At 45.9% G+C, this 27,032-nt stretch overlaps 1 protein-coding gene across 1 annotated transcript in view; it reads right to left on the bottom strand.

Annotated features, from left to right (window-relative positions):
• PTPRT (protein tyrosine phosphatase receptor type T) overlaps positions 1-27,032 on the bottom strand; it is a 787,404-nt gene that overhangs the window by 686,772 nt on the left and 73,600 nt on the right. The window contains exons 3-5 of the mRNA XM_047069145.1: positions 17,889-18,160; positions 11,343-11,424; positions 2,340-2,455 (exon numbers count right to left, since the gene is read on the bottom strand). Of these exons, the coding sequence (XP_046925101.1) occupies positions 2,340-2,455; positions 11,343-11,424; positions 17,889-18,160 (470 nt within the window). The remainder of the gene's footprint in view (positions 1-2,339; positions 2,456-11,342; positions 11,425-17,888; positions 18,161-27,032) is intronic.

Here is a 27,032-nt window from a genome sequence, read left to right as displayed (position 1 = left end):
ATCTGAATTTAAAAACTATTCCTCCAATGCTACTGTTAAGAGAATAGAAAGACAAGCCACACATAGAAAACATTTGCAAACCATGTATCTGACAAAGAATTTGTATTCTGAATATAGAAAGAACTACCAAAATGCAATAATAAGCAAACAAGCCAATAATAAATGAGCACAATACTTAAACGGGCACTGCACCAAAGAAGACATACAAATGGAAGCAAATGGGCACATGAAGAGATGTTCAACATTCTAGTTTTCCTTTCCCTCATGACCAAGAATCACAGTGAAGTAACACTACACACTTATTCAAATGGCTAAAACCAAAAAGACTGATCATACCAAGTGGTGGTAAGGATATTGGTAAGCAACTATAGCTCCCATACACTGCTGATGGGAGTGAAAAATGGCACAACCATATAGGAAAAGAGCTAAGCAGTTCTTTAGGAAGTTATACATCCACCATATGACCCAGCCATTCCACTTCTACCCAAGAGAAATGGAAGCATATGCCCCTAAGTCCATTCAAGTCATGAATGTTCACAGCAACTTATTTTGAAATAACCAGTATTTGAACAACCCACATGTCATCAGCAGATGAATATATAAAGCATCTATGGTATCCTCGCACAATGGAGTATTACTCCACAAAGAAAAGTTTTTAAATAAACTATATACATACACAATATCAGAGATGAATCTCAAAATAATTATGTTGAGTGAAAAAAGAGTACATACTGTGTGATTCCGTTTATAGAAAATTCTAGAACATGTAAATTAATATACACTTGACCCTTCAACAATGTGGGTTAGTAGCACTGAACCCCTACACATACAAAAATCCATGTATAACTTTTGTCTCCCCCAAAACTAAACTTCTAATAGCCTACGTTGACCAGAAACTTCACTGATAAAATAGCCAATAAACACATGTTCTGTATGCTATATTATAGACTGCATTCCTACAATAAAGGAAACTAAAGAAAATCATAAGGAGGTGAAAATACATTTACAATACTATACTGTATTTATCGGGAAAAAAATCCATGTATAATTGAACCCACCCAGTTCAAACCCATATAGTTTCAGAATCAACTGTTTAGTGACAGAACGTGGATCAGTGATTGCCTGGAGACAGATAAGAGTGAAGAAGGCAGAAAGCAGGGATTACAAATGGGAACGAGGAAACTTTGAGCATGATGGCCATGTCTAGTACCTTGATTGTGATCAAAGTTTCACATATATACACACATGTGAAAATGTATTAAATTACACACTTTAAATTCTGTATCTCCATTATACCCCAATGAATCTGTTTAAAATAAAAAATAAAACAGGGGCACCGGGGTGGCTCAGTAGGTTGAGCATCCTACTTCAGCTCAGGTAACGATCCTATGGTTTGTGAGCTCGAGCCCTGTGTGGGGCTCTGCACTGATAGCATGGAGCCTGCTTCGAATCCTCTGCCCCTGTCTCTCTGTCCCTCCCCTGCTGGCACGTGCTCTCTCAAAAATAAACATTTAAAAATAAATAAGTAAATATAAAATAAAAAACAAACCAAAATATGTTCATCAGCCGCATGTGCCTGGTGGCTACTCACTGAACAGCAGTTTGACTCTCTGTGCTGCCTTAGCCCTTGGTATTTCTACATCAGCATCTGTGGGAGTATCTCTGATGCTGTAACAATCTGTGTCTAATTCTAGGTCCCATCCTTTCCCCTACCTCCACTAAAAGAGATTCTCTTTTATCTTGCTTTGAAAGTAAGGCTAACGAGCAGACCTACGAGTGGGACAGATTCAAACTCAGAACAAATTTCCAGCAGACGTTCCTGATGGACTCATTCAGCCAAAGAAGAGATGGCTTTGCTCATTTAGTGAAATATTCTGGTAAAGGGTGATTTTATAAGACTTCACCAGAAGGCTGTGGAGGAACAAATAGGAATCTGGTGGACCACTGAGTAGCAGCTAGGTTCTCTCCACCCAAGATTTTAGGATTCCACATACCCAGAATCTAAAGTACTGAGTTTGTCTTAGCCCTGTGTCTCTGGGCTTAATGGACAAAGTCTGTTAGAGGCCAGCTTAGAAAGGTCATAGTTGCAAATTCTAGTTCTGTCACTTTTATGTTTGTGGTATCGCCTTCTCCTTCTGTAAAATGGGTATCCTGGCGCCCACAAAACAGAATTAGAGTTAAGATCTAACAAGATCATGGATGCAGAGTATCATCTAAGGAGCAGAGGTAAATAAAAAATATCCCCTCCTCTCACCCACCAAGCCCTTTGTCACAGCACACACTTTCTTCCCTTACCAAGGGATGGGCACGTGTACACAGGGGGCCACTCCCATTCTTACCTGGAGCCAAAGTTTGTCATGCTGAGACCACTTCCCACCAGCGATGCACTGAAACGTGGCATTCTGCCCCACATTCACCTCGACATTCTGGAGCCGCAGAAAGTGAGGTGCTTTTCCTAGGAGAGAAACCAAACAGCATATGAGGACTCAATTCAACAGCCTGCGCCACTTCCCCATCCATGGATGGCCATGCAAGATGAGCGCTCAGCAGGGTGGAACCTGCACCTAGAAAGTGGCCTGGTGCAGTAAGGAGATACTGCTGTTTGATCACTTACTATGAGTCAGCTGTTTGTTCTAAGAGTTTTACAGGATCACCTCACTTAAACCTCACCAATACCCTGAGATAAGTAGTATCTCATTTCACAGATCAGAAAATTAAGGCTCTGAGGGGTTATAGTTTGGCACAGAGAGCCAGAAAGTGAGGGAGCTAAGACATGAATCCAGGTCTCTGAGAGCTTCAAAATCCTTAATATTAGCTTCTGGGCAATACTGGCATGTTTGGAAGAAGAAAATGGAGGTGGGCACATGGAGAGGATTCAGCATAGATAATTCCTCCCTGTAGCCTGAGTGAGCAAAATGAAGAAAGCTTAAGCAAAGCACTTTGAGCCTGAGACCCAGGTGCCTGGCCTTGGTGATGGCATTGATGATGCACATCACAGGGAGGGCAGAGCAAAGGAGGGACACAGGTGGAGGAGAAAAACAGTAGTCATCATTCATGACTGCTAAGCGGTCGGTGCTGTGTGCCATGTGCACACATAGTAACTCACTGAACTGAAAGCAGTTGGTGGTGGATCATCTTCGTCTTATAGTGAGTGAACTGAGGCACCAAGAACTCAAGAAACAAGCAGAGTCTACACTCTTAACTCTGAGCTAGAGTGTCTCCTAAGGATGGGAAGGAGGTGGGTCATTTACTCTGGGGACTCGGCGTAACAGGAAAAGAGACTTTCAAATGAAACTCACAGGGTCTGTGAGCAATCAATTCCAGAATTAATTAGTTTTATGTTGGGATAATGGATTCATCTCTTTCCTTGTTTGAGGAGTCAGGTTCTTGCCTATTTGAACTCTCCAAAGATGAGTGGGCTGATAACCAATGTCTAGAAGTATAATTTCGTCACTGAGGCACAAAGGTGCTAAGGATCCCATTGGGGGGCCTGGGTGGCTGCGTTGGCCAAGCATCCGACTCTTGGTTTTGGCTCAGGTCGTGATCTCACGGTTCATGGGATTGAGCCCCATGTTGCGCTCTGTGCTGCATGGAGCCTGCTTGGGATTCTCTCTCTCCCTCTCCGCTCCCCCTCCTCTCTCTCCCTCAAAACAAACTTTTTAAAAAAGTGCCAAGGACCCCCTAACACATCAACCAAATCAGTGATAAACTGGACGTCAACTACCCCACAATGGGACCAAATGAACAGTTGTTAAGAGGATCAAGAAGGTTCAACAAGGGCCTTTGGCCATCTTTTCAGAGAGAGTCAAATACCCAGAGAGACAAATAATAACAATCATGTCACTTATCTAAAGCTCCTATAATGGCAGGCACTGTGATAAATGCTTTACGTGTTTCATCTAATTTAACTTTGTAAAATTCCTATAAAGTACACATTATTATTTCCCTCTCAGAGGCAGAAATCAAAGCCCAACAAGTTTAATTTGCCCAAAGCTACGTAGCGTTAATAAGAGACAGAAACAGAATTAAGTCCAAATTCTGGCCCCAAAGTCAACATTTAACTAGCGTGATGTCCAGCTTCCTGGGCAATGAGAAGTCCACAGTGTCACCCGGACCCCAGAGACCAGAGGCAGGGCTTGCAGGCCAGGCCGTGCTGACTCTCTAGGTTCCTCTCATTGCTCCCGAATATCTTATCACAAGTGATCCCCACCCCCCTTCCTTGCCATTTGTCCCCACAGCCTTCATGCTACACACTACCTGCTCCACCAGCCTGTGTCACCAGGTATAGAGCTCAGCAAAACCCAAAACCCTCGGCATGAAGAGGCAGACTTGCTGTGTGAAAACACACACCTTCTGCTCGGGCTTCTAAACAAATGACAACAGCTCAGAGACCCCCTCGGGCCACCCTCAGGACCCCACTGCTAAAGTGGTGTCAAAAATTGAAGGCCCAGGAAGACCTGTCTTTGTGGGCTTCTCAGAATTGAAGATTCCTGCATCTAGTCAACCTGACAAATGTCATGCTGCTTTGATTGTCTGAAATTGTTTCCTTTTTGCTTTCCTGTATAATTTTGTCAAGTTATTTTTGGAACTATCAGTTCAAGTCGATTCTTCAAGTGGGACTGAGGGTAAACCTGGTAAGCCCATTTATGCCACAGGTTTAAAGGGAAAGGAACATCCACTCTGCGCAGGGAGGGAGAAGAGCCTTAACTCCAATGTTGGGAGGCTCTGTGCTGGGTTTTACAAAGGGATGTCTCTCCATGCCCTTGGGGACATTGGGCAAATGGTTTAACGTCTGGGACTTCTGCAATCAGAAATGGATCTTCTCTGGAACAATGTCCCCTGCTTGCTTCTGACTCCCAGCTTCTCGGCAGAAAACCTTTTGTCTGGATTTCTTCGTCTTCAATCCCTCTTCCTGCTTCCCTTCTAGGTTTAATGGTAGAGAGTTCAGAGGCTTAATAGCCCCTAGTGTTAATATTCTGGTTAAACACTGATGGTTTATGGCAGATGTTGAACCCACACACCTACAGGAACCACTTACATAAATGAATGAAGTAGCTCAGTCATAAAACCAAACAAAAACAAAACACCACCTCCTTGCCCCATCATTCACTTGCCCACTTTTGACAGAGACTTGAGTAAAGATTTCTCTCTACGTAAGAACAACAACGTTACACACACAATAATAATGGGTATCTGACACCAGCCTCAGCACTAAGGAGGCAATAAGGAGTGGAGGGGACTAAGGAAAATGGATAAAGCTCCACGACCCCTTAAAAGGAAGCAGCTGTTACTTACATCCAGCAGATGAAGGCCATTCCAGAGTACTTGGCTGACAGCAGCCAAGTGTCCAGTTTTTCAACCCAAGTAAGAAATCCAGGTTTTCTGTGACATCTCTCATTCTAAAATCTTGACTGAATTTTGGGGGCACCTGGGTGGCCCAGTCAGTTAAGCATCCGACCCTTGATTTCAGCTCAGGTCATGATCTCACAGTTGTGAGATCAATCCCCATGGCAAGGCAACCCACACTCAGCATGGAGCCTGCTTGAGATATATAGTCTCTCTCTCTCTCTCTCTCTCTCTCTCTCTCTCTCTCTCTCTCCCCCCTTCTCCCTAGCTTGTGCTCTCTCTAAAACATATATATATATACATATATATATATATATGCTCTAATATATATATAATCTAATATATTAGGAATTCATATATATGTATATATATGAATATACATATATATGAATATCTATATATATTAATATCTATATATATGAATATATATATGAATATATATATGAATATCTATATATATATGAATATACATATATATATGAACTCCATTCAAACACCCTGCAGACCTAACAAAACACATCTGCAGGCCTGCTCCTCTGGGTGTGGTCTCTGTTATAAGGCTCCAGCTAAGTCATCCAGAATCATTCCCACTGGCTGGTTCTGCCTTTGTCTGGCCCCATGAATGCAGGCAGCATGCTGCAGATCACATGACTGCTAGTCGCCGATCAAGGTTCCTGACACAGGAGCTTATCGAGAACACCTTCCTCCCTGCTTAGCGCTCTCTCTACATGCCCTTACTCTGGTGTCTGCTCTTTGAGCCCGGGCCTCATCCCCACCTCACAACAAAAGTCTCTCTCTGAGGATCCTCCTCATGTTGGGGACCTGTTCAGGCCACTTCTCTGAGCTCCTGGCCTCTCTGACCCCTCTTCTCCACCCCCTCTCCCCTGACCACAGTCCACTTCTGAGGCCTATGCTCTCTCAACTGTTATCCCCCCCACCATCTACAGCTCTGAGAAAGAATTTATCCTGCCAGCTTCAACTTACCAAACACATTTGTCCTTGGGGCCCAGGTCGGCCTCCAGCTTGTGGTTTTAAACACTCCACCCTCACTCCCCACTGAGACCCAGCAACCCCAAAGTGGAATCCTGCTGAATGGGGTTAAAAGAAAACTAGCTATGCATTTGGGGCAAAATGCCTTGATGCTGGTGACATTTAAACTCCTGCAGATGTCAGTGCAACATCCAAAGACATATTATTGTGCCCTTTCTCTCGCTCTTTAAGCCTGACGGTCCTCAGTAGGAAGCCACGCAATTGAGGAGAAAGAGCAGTACACACATTAGAAATGTGGTACAGACACTCCACGGGCTCAGTGACATGGCCCCAGAAGGTTGTGATGAGAAGGAAAAAAAAGTCTAAAAAATTCCAAAAGTCATCTTGGGAGCTAGAAACTTAGAAACCCGGTGGAAAATTGTGCTGACATTTATTATATGTGGTTGCCACTGCGGTGGCCACCCTGCTAAGGGCTAACACTGAGAAATGACAGCAGAGGGGGACTATGGCTAAAACACTTTTATAATAACACAAAAATGTTAAATGGGCTATAAAATATAGACGAGAGGTTTCAGTTTCTAAGAGAAAATAATTTCCTTTGAGTATTACACCTCTGTGTCGGTCACTGTTTTGGAAGCTGCGAGGCAATCATTCAAAGTCATAACTTCAGCTCAGATCGATCGAGACTACAATTGCAAATCAGGCACTAACCCCTTGGAACTTTTGGAATATTTCATGGAATCGCCTATTGATAAGCACTGACCTGATGTTAATAGAAAAAATGTTTTGGAGGACAGAAGTGGAGAATGACAAGGCCTGGGGAGAATGTATATTTCTCCATATAGTTAAATTTTTAACAACCGTAAGCAAAGTCATAAATGCATTAATATGAAAGCTTCAGAGGGAAAGAAGCACTGTCAACCCAAAGGACAGTTCAGAAGCCTCTAGCAGTCTGCGTGACTCATGATCCCATGAGGACGCATGGGATGCATGCATGGTGGGAACGCTGGAAGGCATCACTCAGGCTCCACCTTTGATAGACCTACACCAGTCTAGCCTGCACCAGCCAGTTGTGTAAGCTGGAAATCCAGGAGTGCACCATTTCTGATGCCTCTGCCTCCCGAACTAATCTATCAAATGGGACCAGCTGACTCTACCTCCTAAATGTTATCTCTGATCCGTCCACCTCTCTCCCTGTTTCTTCACAGCACTGGTGACCATCTGTTATGGGCTAAATTGTGTCTCCTCCGTCTCCCAAATTCTTTATTTATTTATTTTGAGAGAGAGAACGAATGAGAGAACACGCACATGAGCTGGAGAGGGGCAGAGAAACAGGGAGAGAGAGAATCCCAAGTAAGGTCTGCACTAACAGCACAGGTAATGGGGCTCGAACTCATAAAGCATGAGATGATGACCTGAGCTGAAATCAGAAGCCAGATGCTCAACTGAGCCACCCAGGCGCCCCTCCTCCCTCAAATTCTTATGTTGAAGCCCTACTGCTCAACACCTCAGACTGTGACCGTATTTGGAGATGGGGCTTCTAGGGCAGACCTTAATCTAATCTATCCAGTGTCCTGATAAGCAGAGAAAATCTGGACACACTGAGATGTATCACGAGCATGTGTGCACAAAGGAAAGTCCATGTGAGAACACAGTTAGCAAAGGAGAGAGGCCTCAGGAGTAACCAACCCTGCCATCTCCATCTTAGAACTGCGGGCAAATAAATTTCTGCTTTTTAAGCCCCCCTAGACTGTGGGGTTTTGCATGGGAGCCTTAGCAAACTAATTTACACTCTGTTGTAGATCACGTAATTGCCGATTTCATTTCCAGTTGTTTTCAGTCCCAGTGGAAGGGCAGAGAATGAATGAGGGCAGAGAGTTACTCCCATCCACCCAGCGCAGTGCCTGTCCTGGAGTGTACACTCAGGAAGCATATGCTGCATGATGAATGGACATCTCTCCACCAGCCTGGTCCGGGCCATTACCACGTCTTCCGTGATTCCAGAACTTTCCCCCTGATAGGTCTCCTCACTTCTCTATTCCCCTTCAACTTGTTCTCCGCAGAGCAGCCAAAGTGATCTTGTAACACTTAGATCAAATCAATCCCTAGGATAAATCCCTCCACTGGCTCCTTTTTGCTCTTAGATTAAAACCTAACCTCATCAGGACTCTCAGGGGCTTGAGTGGTCAGGCCTCAGCCTCCCTCCCACTTTCATCCACATCTACGCTCCCTACACTCTCGGTGTTCTGGCAGCACCTGCGGATTCCCAGTGCAGGACATGTGCACTTACTGTTTCCAATGCCTGGCATGCCCCCCTCCCTAGATCACTACACAGGGGACTCCCGTCTCAGCTCAGACCACATGTGCATAGACACCTCCCCTGCCCCTTAGACTCTAAGGACTCCCCCCTCATGCCAGCCACTCACATTTATTATATTCCCAGCACTATCACTATCTGAAATTATATTCATTACTATTTAAGATTACTTATTTAGTAGCTTTCCTCCCTATGCAAGTCTGCTAAGTTAACACCACGGAGACAAGGATCTAACCAACTTGATCATTTAAGTATCCCCTGTGTCCAGCACAAATTCCTGACACATAGCTAATGCACAAATAATTTACTTACTGAAAGGAAGTATGAAGCTGGAGTAGACACAGACTGAGCAGAGAACTCAACCAGGGGCTTTTGCGAGGTACCGTTCACCTCCACACAACTCAGAAGCTATGGATAGACCCCTGAGGGACTATATGCACTGCCAGTATTTGTACATATAATTAAGTGGAATTTTTCCAATTCCAGACACTATTGCAGTGTCCTCACATTTTGACTTCTGGGAAGTTTAAGCTTAAGGTGCCTAAGCATCAAGGCTGAATTCCGTGTTGCACTCACATTACAAAGGAACACAGCCAGAGTCACGTCTTTCTGAGTTATATCCCATGGCCCATTTGCTGGGTAACTGGCTCTCAGCAATTCCATAACCACGCAATCCACATTCCTCAGCAGGAGGAATACGAGGCTGTCAGGAGAATCCTAAATTCAGGAGCATCCCCAAGGAGGGGGAGAATTCCAAGGGGGGGGCATGAGACTTTAGGGTGGGGAGCATCAAACACCCTCCAGAGAACCCTCTCCCATAGAGATTTCTCAGAGAGAAGGGAGCATTTGGCTTTCATAGCAGACCATGGACAGCGCTTGGAATCAATGGGCAGAGCTAAGACTGGAACAAGGGACAGGTATCAGGTGGGGTGACAGCAGAGGGGAAAACTCCAGTTCGAGTGGAGAGATCTGGGATCCCTTATGAGAAAGCCAGACTGGATTCTCCTGGGAAGAGCCAAAGAAAGACAGAGTGCAAACATCAAGCACTGAGTAAGAAGCAGGGGTGTGGCAGGCTGCAGCAGAGGTGAGGGTCCCCGACGATGATGGGATGTGCACAGGGCTTGGGGAAACTAATGTGGTCTCGCAGACAGACTACCTCAAAACTGGGAAAGCTGTGCAGAGCTGGGTGTGTGGCATTAAGTAGACTGCAGGGAGGGCAGGCATCTCCCAACACAGCTGTCCAGTCTGAGGTCAAAGATCATTCTTTAATGGGCAGCTGATTCCCAGAAGGCCAGGGAGGGGAAGGCTTAATCCAGGTGAGGGGATTAACTGCGTATCTACTATATAAACACTGTGTGGCTGGGGGGACTTCTTCATGTGAGGTCTGGATCAGCAGGCATGACTGAAATCCCAAAGACCCAGGAAGTAACCCAAAGGATAGGAAGTTTACACCAGAGCAATGAATAACCCAGTAGGATCTCAGCACTGAGAGGCTGGCTGATTTAGGGGAAGAGGGGCTCTCTTGCACAGACACAAAATACAATTATCCCAAAGACTGTCTTGCCAAAACCCTTTGTAACTTGTCCCAAATTCTTCCAAAGAAGGGGCTCTAAGCAATGAGTCCAACAATGGCATTCTAGTGCTGGGGAAGGAAGTGATGTTCAAGGTGCTAACAATTCATTGCAGAAGTGGAAAGTGTCATTTCAATTAAAGCAACATGGATGGGGCTGAACTGAAAACAGCCCCAAAATGAAAGGATTGAAAGGCCCTGTAACAACCAGGGGCAAAGACACTTGTGGAGAAAAGAGCAAACTGCACCACAACCAATGGTGCAAGGAGGGAGTAGAGAGGGCCCTCCAGGAGATACCTGGAACCAGACAGCCGCCAATAAATTAATGGGAATCTCCAACATGCAGAATGGCTGCTACCCCAGCTAGCCCTCCTCGGAGGTGCCCTAATCCCCATGTGTATCCCTCTGATTACAGTCCCCCCCCAGCCAAATGTCACCAGATATGATGCCACCAACTGCCTCTGGGATTTTGCAAAACTGGGAACCACAGTTCTTTGCACAAACACATCCAGAAATCTCAGCCTAAATACAACAAAAGGAGCTTCAAGGGGAAAGTGGATGGGCACGGAAGGAGCAGTATGCCTTTGAGGACTCCTGATACTGTACCAGAAGTACTAACCACATGAGAAATCTCTCCCTACGTCTACACAGAGCTGATGAGTGTATCTAAAATTACTTTTAAAGAATTAATAGCTTTGGGGTACTTTTCCCTGTGAGTGAGCAGTGGCTAATTTGCCCAGTGTTTTGGTGTTTTTTTTTTTTTTTTAAGACAATTGCACAAGATTCCATCCAAAGCCTTCTAATTCTTCCACTTCAGTGGTCTGAATCCCACTAATAAACAATCAGGACTTTAGACTCCCTTAATGACGGGGAGAGATTCAAACGAAGATGTTTTGCTACTCTCTGCAAATTTCCTGTAGGTACTGCCTGTTGAACAGGCCAGCAAGATGACGAATTTATTCAGGACTGATTGCATTGAGTATGTAAGCATTTCTGAAGGATTAAAAAGGAGGGTGAGAAATGGTTGTGAGCTGAATGAATGGCGGTGGGGGGACTACAGCCTCCAAGCTCCCCAGTCCGGCATGGAGCAAGGCTGTGAGGAGGAGGGAACAGACTTACTGCATGGATGAGCAAGGACCCGGACCTCGTCCACAGCGATGTAGCCAGGATGACCCTTCAAAGAGACGGATTCAAATATCACCTGCAACACACATGGGGGAGAGTCAATTTTGCAGAAGTGGTTGTAGGCGTTATAGGCAGCCGCCCAGCCCCCAAACCTTCTCTCTCAGCTTCCCATGAGAGCCTCTCAAAGAGGCACTACATTACTCTAGCACGCTACCCTGCCAATTGCCTTGGATTTCCAAAACAAGGTAAAAAGGCCACATTCTAATGGCCAGCCAAAGAAGAATCAGCCACACGGAACGTTTTTAACGGATTTCATAAATAACGCTTGAATGCAGAAAAACCACCCAAACATGGCTTGAAACCCCAATCTGCACCTTTTTCATTGTTGTTTCAAGTGAAACACAGAGAAGAATTACTTCCTAATATCCCAAACTTTCTTATGAACTGTGACAGGAGCTTACCTTAGAAGCTACCATAAACCAAGGAGGGTTTACCCTGATTTGATTCTACATCCCCCAGGAATATATTCCATCTGAGTTTTTAAAAATTTTAATTCCAATACAGTTAACATACAGTTTCAGGTGTCCAATATAGCAATTCAGCACTTCCACACAATACCTGGTGTTCATCACAAGTGCACTCCCTAATCCTCAGCCCCTATTTCTCCCCTCCCCCCACCCACCTGCCCTCTGGTCACCATTAGTTTGCTCTCTGCACTTAAGAGTCTGTTTCTTGGTTGGTCTCTCTCCTCAATCTCAATTTCTTAATAATACCTCTTGAAGATAAGCCCCATACACAACTGTTGGTATCCGGGAATTCAAGGGCAACAAGTTCTTTGAATTCTCCATTCTGACTCTCACCCAAACTGTGTATTTCAGTGGAAATTTTACAACCCAGTTAACAGCTGTCCTTGTCACCCACTAACTTCACCTAGAAGATGTGACTATGTGGACACTGTGATTAATGCCCTTGACCTCCCTAATTCCAATGGTCTTTATCTCCCATCAGCTTCAACCATAGGTATAAATGCTCGGGCTTCTCATATTCTTTAAAAGCTACCCTCTGGCAGCAGAATCTGCTTTAGCACAGTCCAGCTGTGTTACTATCACATTTGGGATTCTCAGTAGTTTCATCAACACTCACTCTCAACACTTCCTTACTTCCCACTGCAAAACTCCCCCCTCCCACTATAATCTGGACTTTTTCCCCCAACACTTTCCCCAGAACTGCTCTCATGGCAAATACCAATAACCTCATAGTTGCCAAATTCAATAGATAGTGTCCCATCTTTATCTTAAGAAAGAAGACAGTGTAATGCTTGAGCTCTCGATCAGAATGCCTGGGTTGCAGTTTTGGCTACACCACTTACTAAGCATGTGACCTTGGGCTATCCTAATTATTAACACATGTTCCATGAATGAATACAATGAATACAAGTCATGGGAGAATGGGTGTGTGATAGTGAAACATATATTAGTTCAGTGTTATCTCTCCCTTCTTCTGCAGAAATAAGAATTCTATAATGAAAGAGAGAATCTTTCATTCATCAGAATTCTTGAGAATTTTTTTTTGTAAAGCATGAGATTTGGGTTTTTTTGTAAAGGTAAGATTTGGGCTTCTCAAAAATAGAAGAAAAATATTCCATAATAAACAAGGGAAAGAATGTTCTCGTTTTCCATTAAATGAGTTAATAATTATAAATTGCTTGCAACATACATGGTAAGATATTGGTAAATGTTACTATTGTTGTTCTTACTCTTGAGACAGGGATGGAAAGAAAAGAGGGAATGTGAGGGAATGGTGGCAGGTTTGGGGAGAGGAGGAAGCTAATAGACTCCCTGATGTGACTGTCCCCTGTAGCCACGACCCCAAGTTTCCACTGAAGTTCATTCTCTCAACAGACTCTTTGGTGTAAGTCATGACTGGCAAAATATGGTGGAAGCTGGACTTTGGGTCCATGTGGAGTTACATGGAAATAGAGGCACATGTGGCTTCAGGAACCAAGGGAGTTAGGGAAGGTGGTCGGGAGAAAGCACAGAAGCATAGAGAAAAGGACCATGGCAGCCCAGCAACTCATTGATAAAGGCTCCAGACTCACAAGACATTAGAACTAGGTCCATAGTGTATTTATACCAAAGGGCAGACTCTGGATACAGCTGAGAATAAAGCGCTTCCCAAGAAAGAACTGGGGAAAGTCCTCTCTCTGTCACTGCCAGATCATTCAGAGGAAAATGCTCACAAACATGAAGGAGCCCAGAGTATGCGTCTTTAGCATGCCATTCCAGAATCACAATTTTTTTTTTTTTAATAAAAATCATGCAAGCTGTCATGAGATAGACACCTTTGGTGTCTGGGGATTAAAGAGTCAACAACACAGATACGAGACTGGATATGTCAGAAATAGTGCTGGAAGGGAAAGGAAAGATAAGAAGGTCCATGTTGAACCCTCCAAGGCCTACCAGGACTCAACTGCTGAGGCAGGTCCCCTGAATACTCTCGATGAGGCTGGCACTAAGGTGAGTAAAGAATTGTAGAGGCTACTTTAGTGCTGTCTGTTTATAGCAGGCAGGGAGAGTGGGGTGGAAGACAGGCAGAAGGAGGCTTACCAACACCTAGCAATACTCCATGTCAGTGTAAGGGAGCAGGGACCCCGAGGGGCAGAGATGCAACCCAAGGCTCAGGCCGGGAAACCCACCTTCTCTGCAGAACATTCTTCAATCTTAAGGCCACTATGTGGACCTAAGGTCAACTACACATGCCCCAGCCCCTAAAAACCTTAAAGACCTCCTGGGGCTTATATGGAAAGGCATAAACATCTCTCTCATGCATGAGCTGTGGAAAAGCCAGGAAATCATCTCCCAGGAGAGGCTCAGAGATGAATCATCCTCAACCTCTCCAAAAAGCAGGTTGTGTGCATGTTAGGAGAGGGGAAGGAGATGTCAGGACATGGTTTAAGGGAGCTGGCATTTTATCCTCCCTTTTGGTGGTCCTTGAGCACAGAATCTGCATAGCAAGAGTTTCAAGGGGCTGCAAACATTTTATCCAAAGATGAGAGAGAAAAATGTTGGCTACCAGCTCCCCTCACAGGAAGAAGACCACATATATCTTCATGGAGAGGGATTCTTTAGGGCAAAATCAAGAGGGCCTCTCGCCCACACCAGCCCCAGGAGGCCTGGCTAAGATGAGGAGTAGGATCTGCTGCCCAGCAGAGAAGGGGAGGTGGGATAGAGGAGATGGGGTAGAGTGTGAATGGTGGGTGAAAGCAGCCCCCTCTGTGAGACGCACCCCCTTGAACTGTGCGTGAAGTTGCTAATCCTAGAGAGTGACAGATCCCTGAGAAAGAGACTGGACTTCAAGTCCAGTTGAATCCAAGCCAGGCAGGTCCTAGATTTCACAAGTCTACATAGCAATTATAAGCAATGAATAAGACCACTTCACCTAGGCTGGTGATAGAAAACACAGTGAGCAGGTAATTGATAAAAAGTTCTCATTTTTTTTAAATCTTGGGATAGAACAGTTTAGAATCATTAAAAACATAAAATAGAGTTAATACCTCCTGCAAAGGGGCAGAGATTTAAAGTGTAGCTTAGGCAGTTTTAATAAGCCCCAGCTCCTGAGAGGAGGCAGGTGTGGGGCTAGAAGGCAGGGGGGAGTTCACCCCGGGCCCTGCTGAAACCCTGGTGCCACAGAGCCCACTAATAGGAAAGATGAAATTTCTGTGTTTATTACAGAGCTAAAAGTCAATTTTGCAACTATGAAATATGACTTTAATAAATGAATACACAAGCCATCAGGATCTGAGTCCCAGCACTGCTAAAAACTAAAATTGTATTTAGTCCACAGAATCATACATGCAGGACGGGAGCTTAGGGTCCGATGAATTTTAAAATCTGCTTTGCAAGTATCTTTGAATCTCTTGATAGATCTCCCCTTCTCTCCCCTGGATGTATGTGTGGGTGCTGAATCTGGGAGCATGCAGGTGTATGTGCACCTGTGTGTGCCCCTGTGTGTGTGTGGCCATGGGACTATTAGTGGTTGTGTGTGTGTATATGTGTGTGTGTGTGTGTGTACACGCACATGCACGCACATGCATGTCTGAGGTGGTGGGGGAGACGTGTCTGTTCTAAACTGTTGCTTTTGGTGCATTACTGGCCGCCTCACCACAAAGCTCACAGCAGAGGATATAATGTAACATAATGATGCTGTAGTAGCCGACAAGTTGGAAATGAGAAAATTCTCCCAGATGAAGCTGCCTATCACAGGGATGGTACAGAGCTTACAGAGCAGAACTCAACCACAGTGGCCATTTCTTCAAAGAAGAAATCGTTCCCCCTTCCTCTTTTTCTGTTCTCCCCTCTGTTCCTCCCCCTTCCCTCCAATAATTACCGAGGGCTACTGCAAGCCTGACATGTCATTTTATATAGATGCAATCTCATTCAATGCACAGAAGAACCCTCCATTGTACCGATTTCCCTCTCCAGTTTACAAATGAAAGCAAGTGACTCGGAATGATGACAGGATACATCCAACATTACACAGCTAGGGAATGGAAGATTCTCATAATGGGCTTTTTTCCCCAAAAGCAAGAAACTGAGCTTGGAGCCAGAGGACCTACTACGCAGGATTATAGGAACCTCAGTTTACCAATAATATGCCCTACTCTAGAACACAAGTCTTGCTCCTTCCCAACACAGGGAGTTACTACACAGATAAATTAGAGGCAATATGCTTACCACAGGGCTGGGACAAAGAGGGTATCCAAGAAATGTCCTTTTCCCTCTCTATACCCCATCGAAGAGCATCGCCAAGAGTGTCACTGTCCTCACCTGGGTCACTTTTCCTGCTCATTATACTTGCATCTGTGGCCCTACCCTATAATCCATTTAACATCAGGCCCTACGTAGAGGTTTTCCAGTTGGAGTCCTAAGGCCTCACTGGGGGTATCCGTGGACTTACAGACACACTTACTTTATACTCAGTTATACAGGGGGTAGTCTTGGGCCCGGGCATCAAGATTCAGGCCCCGACTTTTCCAATGATCTGCTGTGTGCCCTTGGACTTCAGTATCCATCTCTAAACCTCAGCTTTATCACCTACATCAAGGTTCAGCAAACCATGGCCTGGAGGTCCAATCTGGCCCACCACTTGTTTTTAGACATAAAGTTTTACTGGAACACAGCTACATCCTTCCACTCATTTCCATATTGTTTGCGGCTGCCTGCACAGTCTATCTGAAGGGACTACATACCATAGATGTTGAACTGAAGGATGCCTGAGGAGCTCCCAGCCACTAACCTTGCCAGCCTCGGGTCCATTTTCTGCTTCAGACTCTACGGAAATTTCTCCAAAATGCTGATTTGACTATGTCACTTTCTTACTTAAAACCTTTCAAGAGTAGGCATGGGGATAACTGCAAATAGGCAGAAGGGATTTACGGGGGTGATGAAAATGTTCTAAAACTGGTTTATGGTGATGACTGCACAACTTAGATTTACTAAAAATCACTGGATTGCACACTTCAGTGGGTAAATTCTAGGATATGTAAATTGTACCTAAATTCATACAGTTGTTTTAAAAAAAGAAAAGCTTTCGAGAGTCCCAGGCCAAGCGGACCCAGAGCGGTGCTCCCCCAGGCACGCTCTGCAGACTGACGCCAGCCTACGCCCCATGCATTCTCGGCCCACACTGAGGTAAATAGGGCAAGTGGGAGAGGTGTTTAGAAACTATTGCAGCACTGTGGCACTGCTGTGACATTTTTACTAGTCATGAAAGCACTGGGCCACAGTGAATTGAGAAGAAAAAAAAGGTCTCTTGCAACAGTTTGAGTGGCACTGCTCTAGAGATTACACTTAATCTCCTTGGCCTGGCATTCAAAGCCATCCACGACCAACTCTCCTCTGCAAGCTTAGCTCCCTGTGTATTTCCTTTGTGACCTACTCTGAAACGAGGGAGAGTTTCCAAACTCTGCAAAACTCTCTCACTCGCTCCTCCAGCCCCTGGCATGCACCATCCCTGACAACTCAAATGCCTTTCCCTTCCTTTTTCAGTAATTATTGATTCATCCTTCAAGACTTAGCCTAGCTGCCACCTCCGCCTGAAAGCCTTCCTAATTGCTTTTCCCCCAGATGCTCTATTCCTCAGGGGTGATCTTTTGACTAGTTATCTCATCTCTCGGAACCTCAATTTTTTCATCCATAAAATAGGGATAATAACAGAATGTCCTGCATCAGGTCTCTTTAAGCAGTTACTTTATAAAAGGCTTCACTGTCTCTGTTCCCTCAGCATCCCGGAGAGCCCACTGTGTTCCACACTACAGTAACTGCTTATTTATGTATTAGTCTCCTCTTCCTGAGCATGATTTCCAGGGAGGCAGGGGCCGTGCTGGATCGCCTCTGCACCTGCAGGGTCTTGCTAGAAGAGGCTCAGTAAATACAAGTTGCACAAATGAGTAAAGTAAGTCCTTTCTTGGCGTAACAACTCTAGTTGGGCAAGAGATATATACGATTACTTTTTAAAAACTCAAACCATGAAATGCCATACCTGGTAGAAATGTGGCCAGAAGGTGCTGATGGCAAGCTCTGCCTTCACCCAGCCCTCGGTGACGACCCCAGACACGTTCCAGACAGGGTTCCCCTGGGGGCCGCCGTTCACCTTCACATAGACATTCAAGGCTCCTGGGCTGGACCTATCACGGCTGGAGAAGTAGTAATGGAAATCGATACAGTGGGTGTCATTCTCCTTCAGGGTCGGCAGGAGAAGGTGGGCCTTCTGGCCAGAGGCCCTCCCAGAGCTGTTCACCATCATGAAGGATCCTGGAGACCCACAAAGGGGGTGGGAAGTAGAGACAAAGAGAGAAAAAGAAAATCCTTCTGATAATCAGTCATACCCACAAACCTAATGGCCAGAAATCAAGTCACTCTAGGAGCTTCTGATTGATCCTGAGGAAGCCACATCCTATCTTTCAACCTGAGTATCATCTTCCGTAACTGGGAACTTAGAAAACCTACTGAACAAGGCAGTTTAAAAATTAAGAGATGGCAACATGGGGGCACCTCATGGCTCAGCTGGTCGAGTGTCCAACTCTTGGTTTCGCATCACAATCTCAGGGTTTGTGAGACTGAGCCTTGCATCAGGTTATGCACAGACAGCATGGAGCCTGCTTGGGATTCTACCTCTCCCTTTCTCTGTGCTCCTCCCCTGCACATGCATGCATGCTCGCCGCTCTCACTCTCTCTCTCAAAAAACATTTTTTTAAAGCGAGAGATGGCAACACATATGAATATTACTACAAAGTAGACAGTCTATATAAATTTACAGAAGAAACATCACATGCAGCAGGTCACAAAGGAAACATGGAACAAAACCCCAGGAACATAGCTACCTGTGCAAACTCTAAGTGCAAAATGTGAAATGCAACCTCATGCAAGCTCAGGCTGTCTCGATGGATGCAAAACATCTCCAATGTAAGAAGTGTCCTCCCAACATATTCTGCTTGGACCCTTGCATGCAGTTCAAGGAATAACTGACAACTACCCCTTCACACTGCATTCAGCATGAGGAATGATTCTAAGTATCCCAGAAGGACATATAAAACATAGAATATATTCAGTTAAGCAAGGAAGACCCCAAAGAAAGTGAGAGACAACTAGAAGATGTCCGGCCTGGAATAGAGGGTAAGTAATAATTCCTAAGCACTTCAGGAGTACCAATGTGATGCCTGGTGTCTTTTTAATATGTTATTCAATTTAATTTTCAGAATGAGCCTGGGAAGTAGAGGATTTTCATTCTATTTAAAGGCTGAATGACTTGCCCCAGGCCCTCAGACAGGGAAGGATGGAGAAGACCCAGATTCTCTCCAACTCCACATTTACACTCTCACTCTGTGCAGAAGACATGACTACTGTTTTCAAGCATTAGGCAGGATGACTGCCCACAGAAAGGAAGGGAGCGTCTTTGGAGTTGCTTTGACAGATTAAATGGTTGTTTCTATAGTTCTTCAACCCACCCTGGATTCATGTCCCGGGCCTCCCAGAAGAGGCAGAGGCCATATCCCCACCCTTGACTTTGGGCTGCACCTGCTTTGGTCAACAAGATGTCAACACACTGAATCAGGCAGAGGTTTGAAGTGTGCATATGCCTAGCTATGCTCGCCCTCTTGCACGATCACCGTCTTTCAGGAGAAGACTGCCTCAGCTAGCTGCTGCCTCTTTCAGCTGAGGATTAAGAACTGACATGTGGGGTCAAGAACCGAGCTCAGCCAGCACTGAAGAACCAAGCCATCCCCACACCGCAGCTAGAAGCACAGCCACACAGTCAATACCCCAACCCAGATCTGCCAGTCCACAAACAATGCTCAGACCCATGAGTGTGAGAGTAAATGCTCACTGCTGTTTGCCGCTGAGTTTCCTCTTCTTTTGCTGGGCAGCATTACTGTGGCAATTGCTAATTGACAAAGGTGCTAGAGAGGCAGATCTATGAAAGAAACCACAGGAGGCAAATTTCCATTTAAAGGGCCTTCTAACAAAGGCCCTGGAGACATAGTTCCTGGCCACTACAGGTGGCTAAACAGAGCCTGGACAAGTGAAGAGATGTCTAAGGAAATTTCACCATCAACTGCTAGGGCTGAACTCTGTGACTTAAAGTCCCATGATGCTATGAAATAAACTACATCGTAAAATACAGGAGATCAACTCGGGATTCTGGGATGAAGACTCCTACCTAGAAAAACATTGTTGCTTTGAAATCTCATTTTAACCACTAAAATCTTCAATTCAGAATGAAACCTTAAGACTGCTTATTCCCAACTGAGGTAAGCCACTTTAGGAAGCAGCCTTATTCATGCACTGTAAAACCCAGAAGATTGGAGTTGCCAGCTAATAAGTACTGGGCACTGTTGCTCATTGGGATTCTAGAGGGTACCAAGCATTCAAAGCCCATACTCCTTGGATTCTGCATGAATTTAAAAATAGACACGCGACAGGGATGCCTGGGTGGCTCAGTCGGTTGGGCGTCTGGCTCTTGGTTTTAGCTCAGGTCATGATCTCACGTTTGTCAGTTCAAGCCCCACATTGGGCTCTGTGCTGATGGCACAGAGCATACTTGGAATTCTCCCTCTCTCTCTGCCCTTCCCCCTCTTGCGCTTGCTCTCATATCCTCTCTCTCTCTCTCTCTCTCTCTCAAAAGAAAACAAAAAAGAAAATTTCACACAGGACAGATAGAGTTCAAAATTCCTATTTTATTATTCACAAAACTGGATTAGAGAAAGTAACTTGGACTTGAGGCCAAATCAGGCTTCTGCATTATCTTCTCTGCATGAGCACACAAAGCAGGTGGATGGTCGTGGACTCCCTCCTTCTGACTCCACCCAGATCCCTAGGCCTGGAGCTATCCTGGAGAGACGGCCACTTAGGGTCAATGGGTAGGCCTATCCCGAAAATGAGCCAACGAGAAGCAAGGTGACTAAGAGAAACAGGAACCTAGAGCTATCAGACTTTCACCATCCCACCAATCAGAAAACTCCTGCCTCCTGGGACAGGAGCCAATGAAAGTAGCACAGAGGCCACGTCTCCCCAACCCCTCCATGTTTCCAAGAGAATCAAGTCTCCTTGTTTACGGCCTGGTGCTAACACAGGGTAAGTGGAGAGATGTCCCTTGGCAGATGTATTATCTCTAATTATCACAACCTCCCCATTGAGGCAGCAAAGAAAGAACCATGGCAAGGGGGAAACTGAGCACAGAAAGAAGACTGAGCTAGCATACATGCCTGTATTTGTTGACCTACATGCCTCAGGGTTCCAGAAGGTTTCCCAGGGATAGATGAGTGATGCCTCACAAGCCCCATGAAGCAGACTGCACCTGCCACAAAGCTGTGGCACAGCTATGTGTAGGGACGGCAGCCTATGAAGCAAGCAGTGCCTGGCTCTCTCCACTAAGAATCCCATAGCGCCCCTGTGGGCCTTTCAGCTCCTGTCCTGCCAATCCACACCAGGCTGCATATAATCCACAGCACAAAGAGTCGGGAGCATTTCCCTTTCACCAGCTCAGGCTTCTACTTCTTCATCCCAGCTCCGGTGGTGAGCAAGCTCATGGAAGAGGCAGAGCTACATAACATACATACACCTCCATGACCCTAGAGCTTCTCTCTATCCTGCTGTCCCCATGACTGCAGATAGACGAGGCTCCACCTCCCACAAGGCAGAGGTGCTGAAAGTGTTTGGCCTTCTATCTACCTTCCATTTGGAGAGATTCCTGGTTCGTTAACACACCTGTTCTCTTTGTTCTGGGCACAGAGCTGGACTGCATCCCCCAGCCTCCTTTTTAGAGATTGGTGGGGCCACACAACTGGGTTCTAGCCAATGGGGCCCAAGTATGGAAGTGTGCCACTTGGCACATGGAGGCTTGGTTCGTAAAAGCCACCTCCCTCCCCCCAACCCTACTTCCACTGCCCCACCCTCCATTAGCTTGTCCCTCAAAGGATGGTCTGTCAACCCACAGCATCACCATCACCTGCGAGTTTGTAAGAAATGCAGAATCTTGGGGCACCTGGGTGGCTCAGTAGGTTAAGTGTCCAACTTCAGCTCAGGTCATGATCTCATGGTTCATGTGTTGGGCTCTGTGCTGACAGCTCAGAGCCTGGAATCTGCTTCAGATTCTGTGTCTCCCTCTCGCTCCCTCTCTCTTTGCCCCTCCCCTGCTCGCACTCTGTGGCTATCAAAAAATAAATAAACATTAAAAAAAATACAGAATCTCAGGCCCCACACCAGGCCTTCTAAATCCAAATCTGCATTTTATCAAGATCCACAGGTGATCTGTATGCATAATGAGGTGTGAGAATCACCTCTCCCTTGTCTCTCCCATCCACCAGCTAGCTGAAAGCATAGGATTCAGAGGATTCCACGAGAAATGGAACACAGTAAAAGAAGCCTGGTTCCCTGAATGACCATGACCATCAGGAAGGCTACCCACCTATTAGAAACACTCATTTTGGCTTTAAGAAAACAAGGAATAAACTGTTATTGGGCTATTAAGGCATTGAAATTTTGAAGTTTATTTCCACAGCTAGCATTATTGTTTTGGCACCCCCATAGAACCCTTACTTCCCACAAGTCCCTTTGTTTAAGGGGACAGGATGACACACAAAGTAGGGACATCACAGAAAGCGGTATCCTAGTGTCAACAGAGGCACAAAGAAAAAAGAAAAGAAAAAGAATTGATTCTGAGAACGAATTCTTAAAAAAGCAAGAAATATCCTGGATCTTCATTAAGGTAAGCTGGATGTGTGTCTGGTCAAGGTCACGGTACCACTACCACCCTGGCCCCTCATGTCTATTTTGAGGACTTGATATGCATGCCCCAGCCTTTGGACTAGACAGAAAGGTGTGTGTTTTGGTGCAAGGCTCACAGAAACAGACAAGCATATTGAAAAATATATATTAGAAAAAAAAAAATGATGGCTGCCCACCCCACCACACCCCGCCCAGCCTATTGGCAAAGGAGGGAAGGGACATAGACCAGTAAGGTATAGCAGGATGGAGTCCTGCTCATGAAGGTCTTGGCGAAACTGGAGGAATGAGCAGTGCTGCTCTGGGGTCCAAGTGACAGAAGGGGATGGTGAAAAGTCAGCATCAGCAGGTGGCAGACCCAGCAGGAGGGAAGGAGTCTGCACCACTTTGGGGGGGAGGAACCCACAGCCGCAACAGTGGTGTCCCTGAGGAGCCCAGAAAGAAGCTTGGCAACAGAAGAACCCAGTGCAACTGATCTTAAACTCATGACCAGGGGCAGCCTTATGAGGACAGAGGCCCAATGGCCAAGTAGGTGGAGCACCAGGGGACAATAGACTCAGATCCTGGTTTAGTGTCCTATGGCTGCTGTAACTAATTACCATAAACTCCATAGCTTAATTGAACACAAATTTATTCTTTTATGGTTCTGAAGGCCAGAAGTCTAAAATCAAGATGTAGGTAGGCTTCTTTCATTCTAGGAACTTCAGATGATAATCTGTTTCCTTGTCTTGTCCCACGTTTAGACTACACTCCCTGGCTCCTGGCCCCTTCATCTCCAAAGGACATCACTCCAACCTCAAGCTCCACTGTCACCTCTCCTGTTTCTGATTTTGATGCTCCTGCCTCCCTCTTATAAGAACTCTCACACACTGGGTATACCCAGACAATGCAGAACAATCTCTCCATTTAAGTATCTTAAACACATCTGCAAATCTCTTTTGCCCAGTAAGGTTAACACAGGCACAGGTTCCAGGGATTAGGACATGGTCATCTTTGGAGGACCATTTTTTTGTCATCATTTTACATTAACATGAACACATATGTATTCCCAAGCCAGTGAACCAGAGACACAGGACGACAGACCCATTTGGAGCCAGCCGGCGTACATTGTCTAATGGGCAGGTATCCTGGGGGGAATCTGAGCGCTCTCATGTGAGTATAGAAGATTCCTTGCACTAGTGGACCCTGTCATCAATTAGTAAGGAAGTATGATGTAAAAAGTAAAACACTAGGTCATATCATTTGGCTCCCAATTTGGACAAAAAAGAAAAAGGTTTGGGGCTATAACCAGGGAAGGTCCATCCTTAGCAGTGGAGACTCATCAGGGCTGCTGGCCAGTATGAACATCATGGTCATACACTGCTCCTAAGATACCAGCCCTGCATGGTTACCTCCTCCAGGTTAATCAGACTGATGAGCTGGAGAAACTTTCCCTGTGGTTTGGCCACCCGATATCTGAACTCCCTTCCTACATTTGGGTAACTACCCCATTTTGAAACACAGCCTACCTTCCTCTATGGGAACAGAAAAGGCCAGATGCCCTCTTTCCCAGGAAACCTAGCCTCATGTATCTAGAAGGACAGCTCTGGAGCAGGGCAGAGACGTGGTAACAATGCAGAGAGAAGGGTGATGAACTCAGCGAGGGGAGCTGGGGTGTCTTCTAGTAGTGGGCTATGCAGAGCCCGAGTGTGAAGACTGTGAAACTTTGTCAGCCCGTGAGTGCACTATGAACCCTGGTAGTGGAATCTGGCCAGCTTTACGCCCTGCATGTACCTGAACAAACCCCAGCTCCTTGCAATCCTCCCCTGTGTATTTCTCCAAGTCCTCAAGGCACGTGCTCACTGCCGACTAAATTAATGATGCCAATCCCCTTGTCCTCCCCTCGCCTCCCCGCACTTCTGGCACAGCTCTCTTGAATGGTCCTCAGCTCAAGGATTGGGCAGGTCCTTGCAGTGTCTTGGCTGAGGCACACTCTCGGGGGACCCACGAAAGAGACGCTTAAGCTCCAAAGTCAGTAAGGTTCAAGAGATAGCTTCTTCTGCAAACTTACATGGTCCCCCCGCTCCTCCAACAAACAGGGTGAGGCTCACCCAGCAGCACTACCCCCTTAATTCCACTTTGGCATCATCCTTTGGGATGGATTTTCTCCTCCACAGCAGCCCTGCGGTCAATCACTGCCAACAGGCTTCCTCCAGTCCGCAGGACACACCTGAGTATTCTCACATCCTCATGGCACAAGGCTCAGTTTTTTCTCTCCCAGCACCCCTTCCCCAGGAATATCCTCAGCCACATTATGTGTGAAGAGATCCCAGAAGGCAGAGAGCTTACATCCCCACATAAGGTCTATATGAGCCTCTTCTCTTTCCCCGTTAGTTTCCCTTTCGTGGATGTGTGCCTGGTGGTAATTTGGGAAGGCATTTCAAAGAGAGGGAACAGCATGTGCAAAGGCACAGGGACTGGAAGCCAGAATATTCAGCAATGCAAGCATAGTGTCTTTGGGAAGAGCCCTAAAAACACCTCATAGCCCACCTTACAGAGCTCTGACCACATCCTCCACAAAGGAAGGAAGCCATATCTGAGTTGAGCCCAGGCCTGCCATTTTAGAGACTGTTAAGGACTGAAAACCCTCCTCTACCAGCAGCTCAGTGGGGGCCCCCTTTGATCAACAGGTTGGCTTAATTAATATCATCCCAGGGCTGTCAGTTTCCCGGAGATCAAAAATGAGCCAGTCATTACGCCAAGATCAGTCAGAAACAAGAAAGGGAAGACTGTAAATATATTCTTTTCCCTTCCCCCCCCCAAAAAAATCTACTGACGTGATAAGGAACATAAAACAGCATTAGTTTCCTCATAGTTATTATACATAGCACCGAAAATTGTCGAATTAAACCAGGAAGTACTCTCTGGCTGGCCATAAATTTTGCATTTTTCCCCTTCGTGCATAATAATGCCTTGATACGCACCCCGTTATTGATGTGTCTGCAACACAGATCCCCTTTTTGGAGGCAAAAGGCTTCTCCATAGCAGATGGCGGCTATTGTGTTTACACATGAGCACCTCAGGATTGCATTTCCTCACGTCGGCAGTAAAAAGAAAGCCCTAATTGAGTTTTTAATGGCTTTGCACATTGTTCATTAAGATTACATGAGTGTGCTCAGGCAACTGGCAGCTGAGGGCCTGGGGCTCCGAGAGCTCAGAGCTGTCCCTGCAGACAGGTGGCCCCGCCAGCTTCCAGCGCCAGCATCTACGTGAAGGGAGAGGATGGCAGCAGGGACCCAAATGCTGCCCGGAGCCAAGGCAGCTGTGGTGACATGAAGCACGTGCTGGGTTTCAGTCCCACTTCTGCTCTTTCTTAGTCGTGTGACTTTGAGCAAGTCGTGAAAACTCACTGGGCCTCAATGTTCTCATCGAGAAAATGGGAAATTGAAAGCTCCGTGTCAAACTTTTTTGTCTGTTTTCAGTACACAGTTTTTCAAAACAGGGGGCGCCTGGGTGGCTCAGTCGGTTAAGCCAACTGAGCTCCAGGTCGGCTCCTAAATCCAACTTAGGCTCAGGTCATGATCTCAGGGTTCATGAGTTCGAGCCCTGTGTCAGGCTCTGTGCTGACAGCTCAGAGCCTGGAGCCTGCTTTGGATTCTGTCTCTCTCTCTCTCTCTCTCTCTCTCTCTCTCTGTCCTCCCCCCACTCACACTGTCTCTCTGGATCTCTTAAAAAGTGAATAAATGTTATAAAAAAAAAAAAAAAGAAAAGAAAAGAAAAACTGGACCTGACTCAATAATGCTAATTTCATAATAGACAGCCAGTAGCAGATGTCCGTGTGCCCAGTGCAATTTATGTTTAACATTACTAAATGTTCATTGAGAACTTAGTATGTCCCAGGCACTTCTCTTAGCATCTTTGAGCATCCCAATGAAGTGGTACCATGCTATCCCTGTTTTAAAGCAAGGAACACTGAGGAAGAGAGAGAAAATCGTTTGCCTACACAGCCCACATCCACTCCGTGGTGAGGAAAACAGCAGCCATATTCTGGTCTCCAGAACCTGTGAAAATGTTGAAAGGGCAGGCCTACGCCGGCCGACTCCATCTTGTTCTGTGTCCTTCACCTAGACCACGCCTCCTCCCCTTGAGTAACCTCCCGCTCACCGGTTCAAACTTCCTGATCAAAACACACCCAGCGACCTGCGTAACAGGACTCCGACCCTTCCCCAGCCAATCAGCTGAGGCCACAGCCATTACCTCACCAACTGCCCCTAGACCCCTATAAAACCTTTGTGCTTTTGAAACTCGCTCTCTCTGCCTGGTATCTCACCGCTGCGTCGGTGCAGGTAGGGGATTGAGTTCGAGCTAGCTCAAATAAAGGCTCTTTTGCTTTTGCATCGGACTCAGCTCCCTAGTGGTCTTT

The sequence above is a fragment of the Lynx rufus genome, unplaced genomic scaffold (genome assembly GCF_022079265.1).
Source record: "Lynx rufus isolate CCGP_SWC_20201006 ecotype Redwood Valley unplaced genomic scaffold, mLynRuf1.p SCAF_8, whole genome shotgun sequence".
NCBI lineage: Eukaryota > Metazoa > Chordata > Mammalia > Carnivora > Felidae > Lynx > Lynx rufus.
The sequence above is the reverse complement of the archived record's forward strand: the minus strand, read 5'-3'. Positions and strand labels throughout refer to the sequence as shown.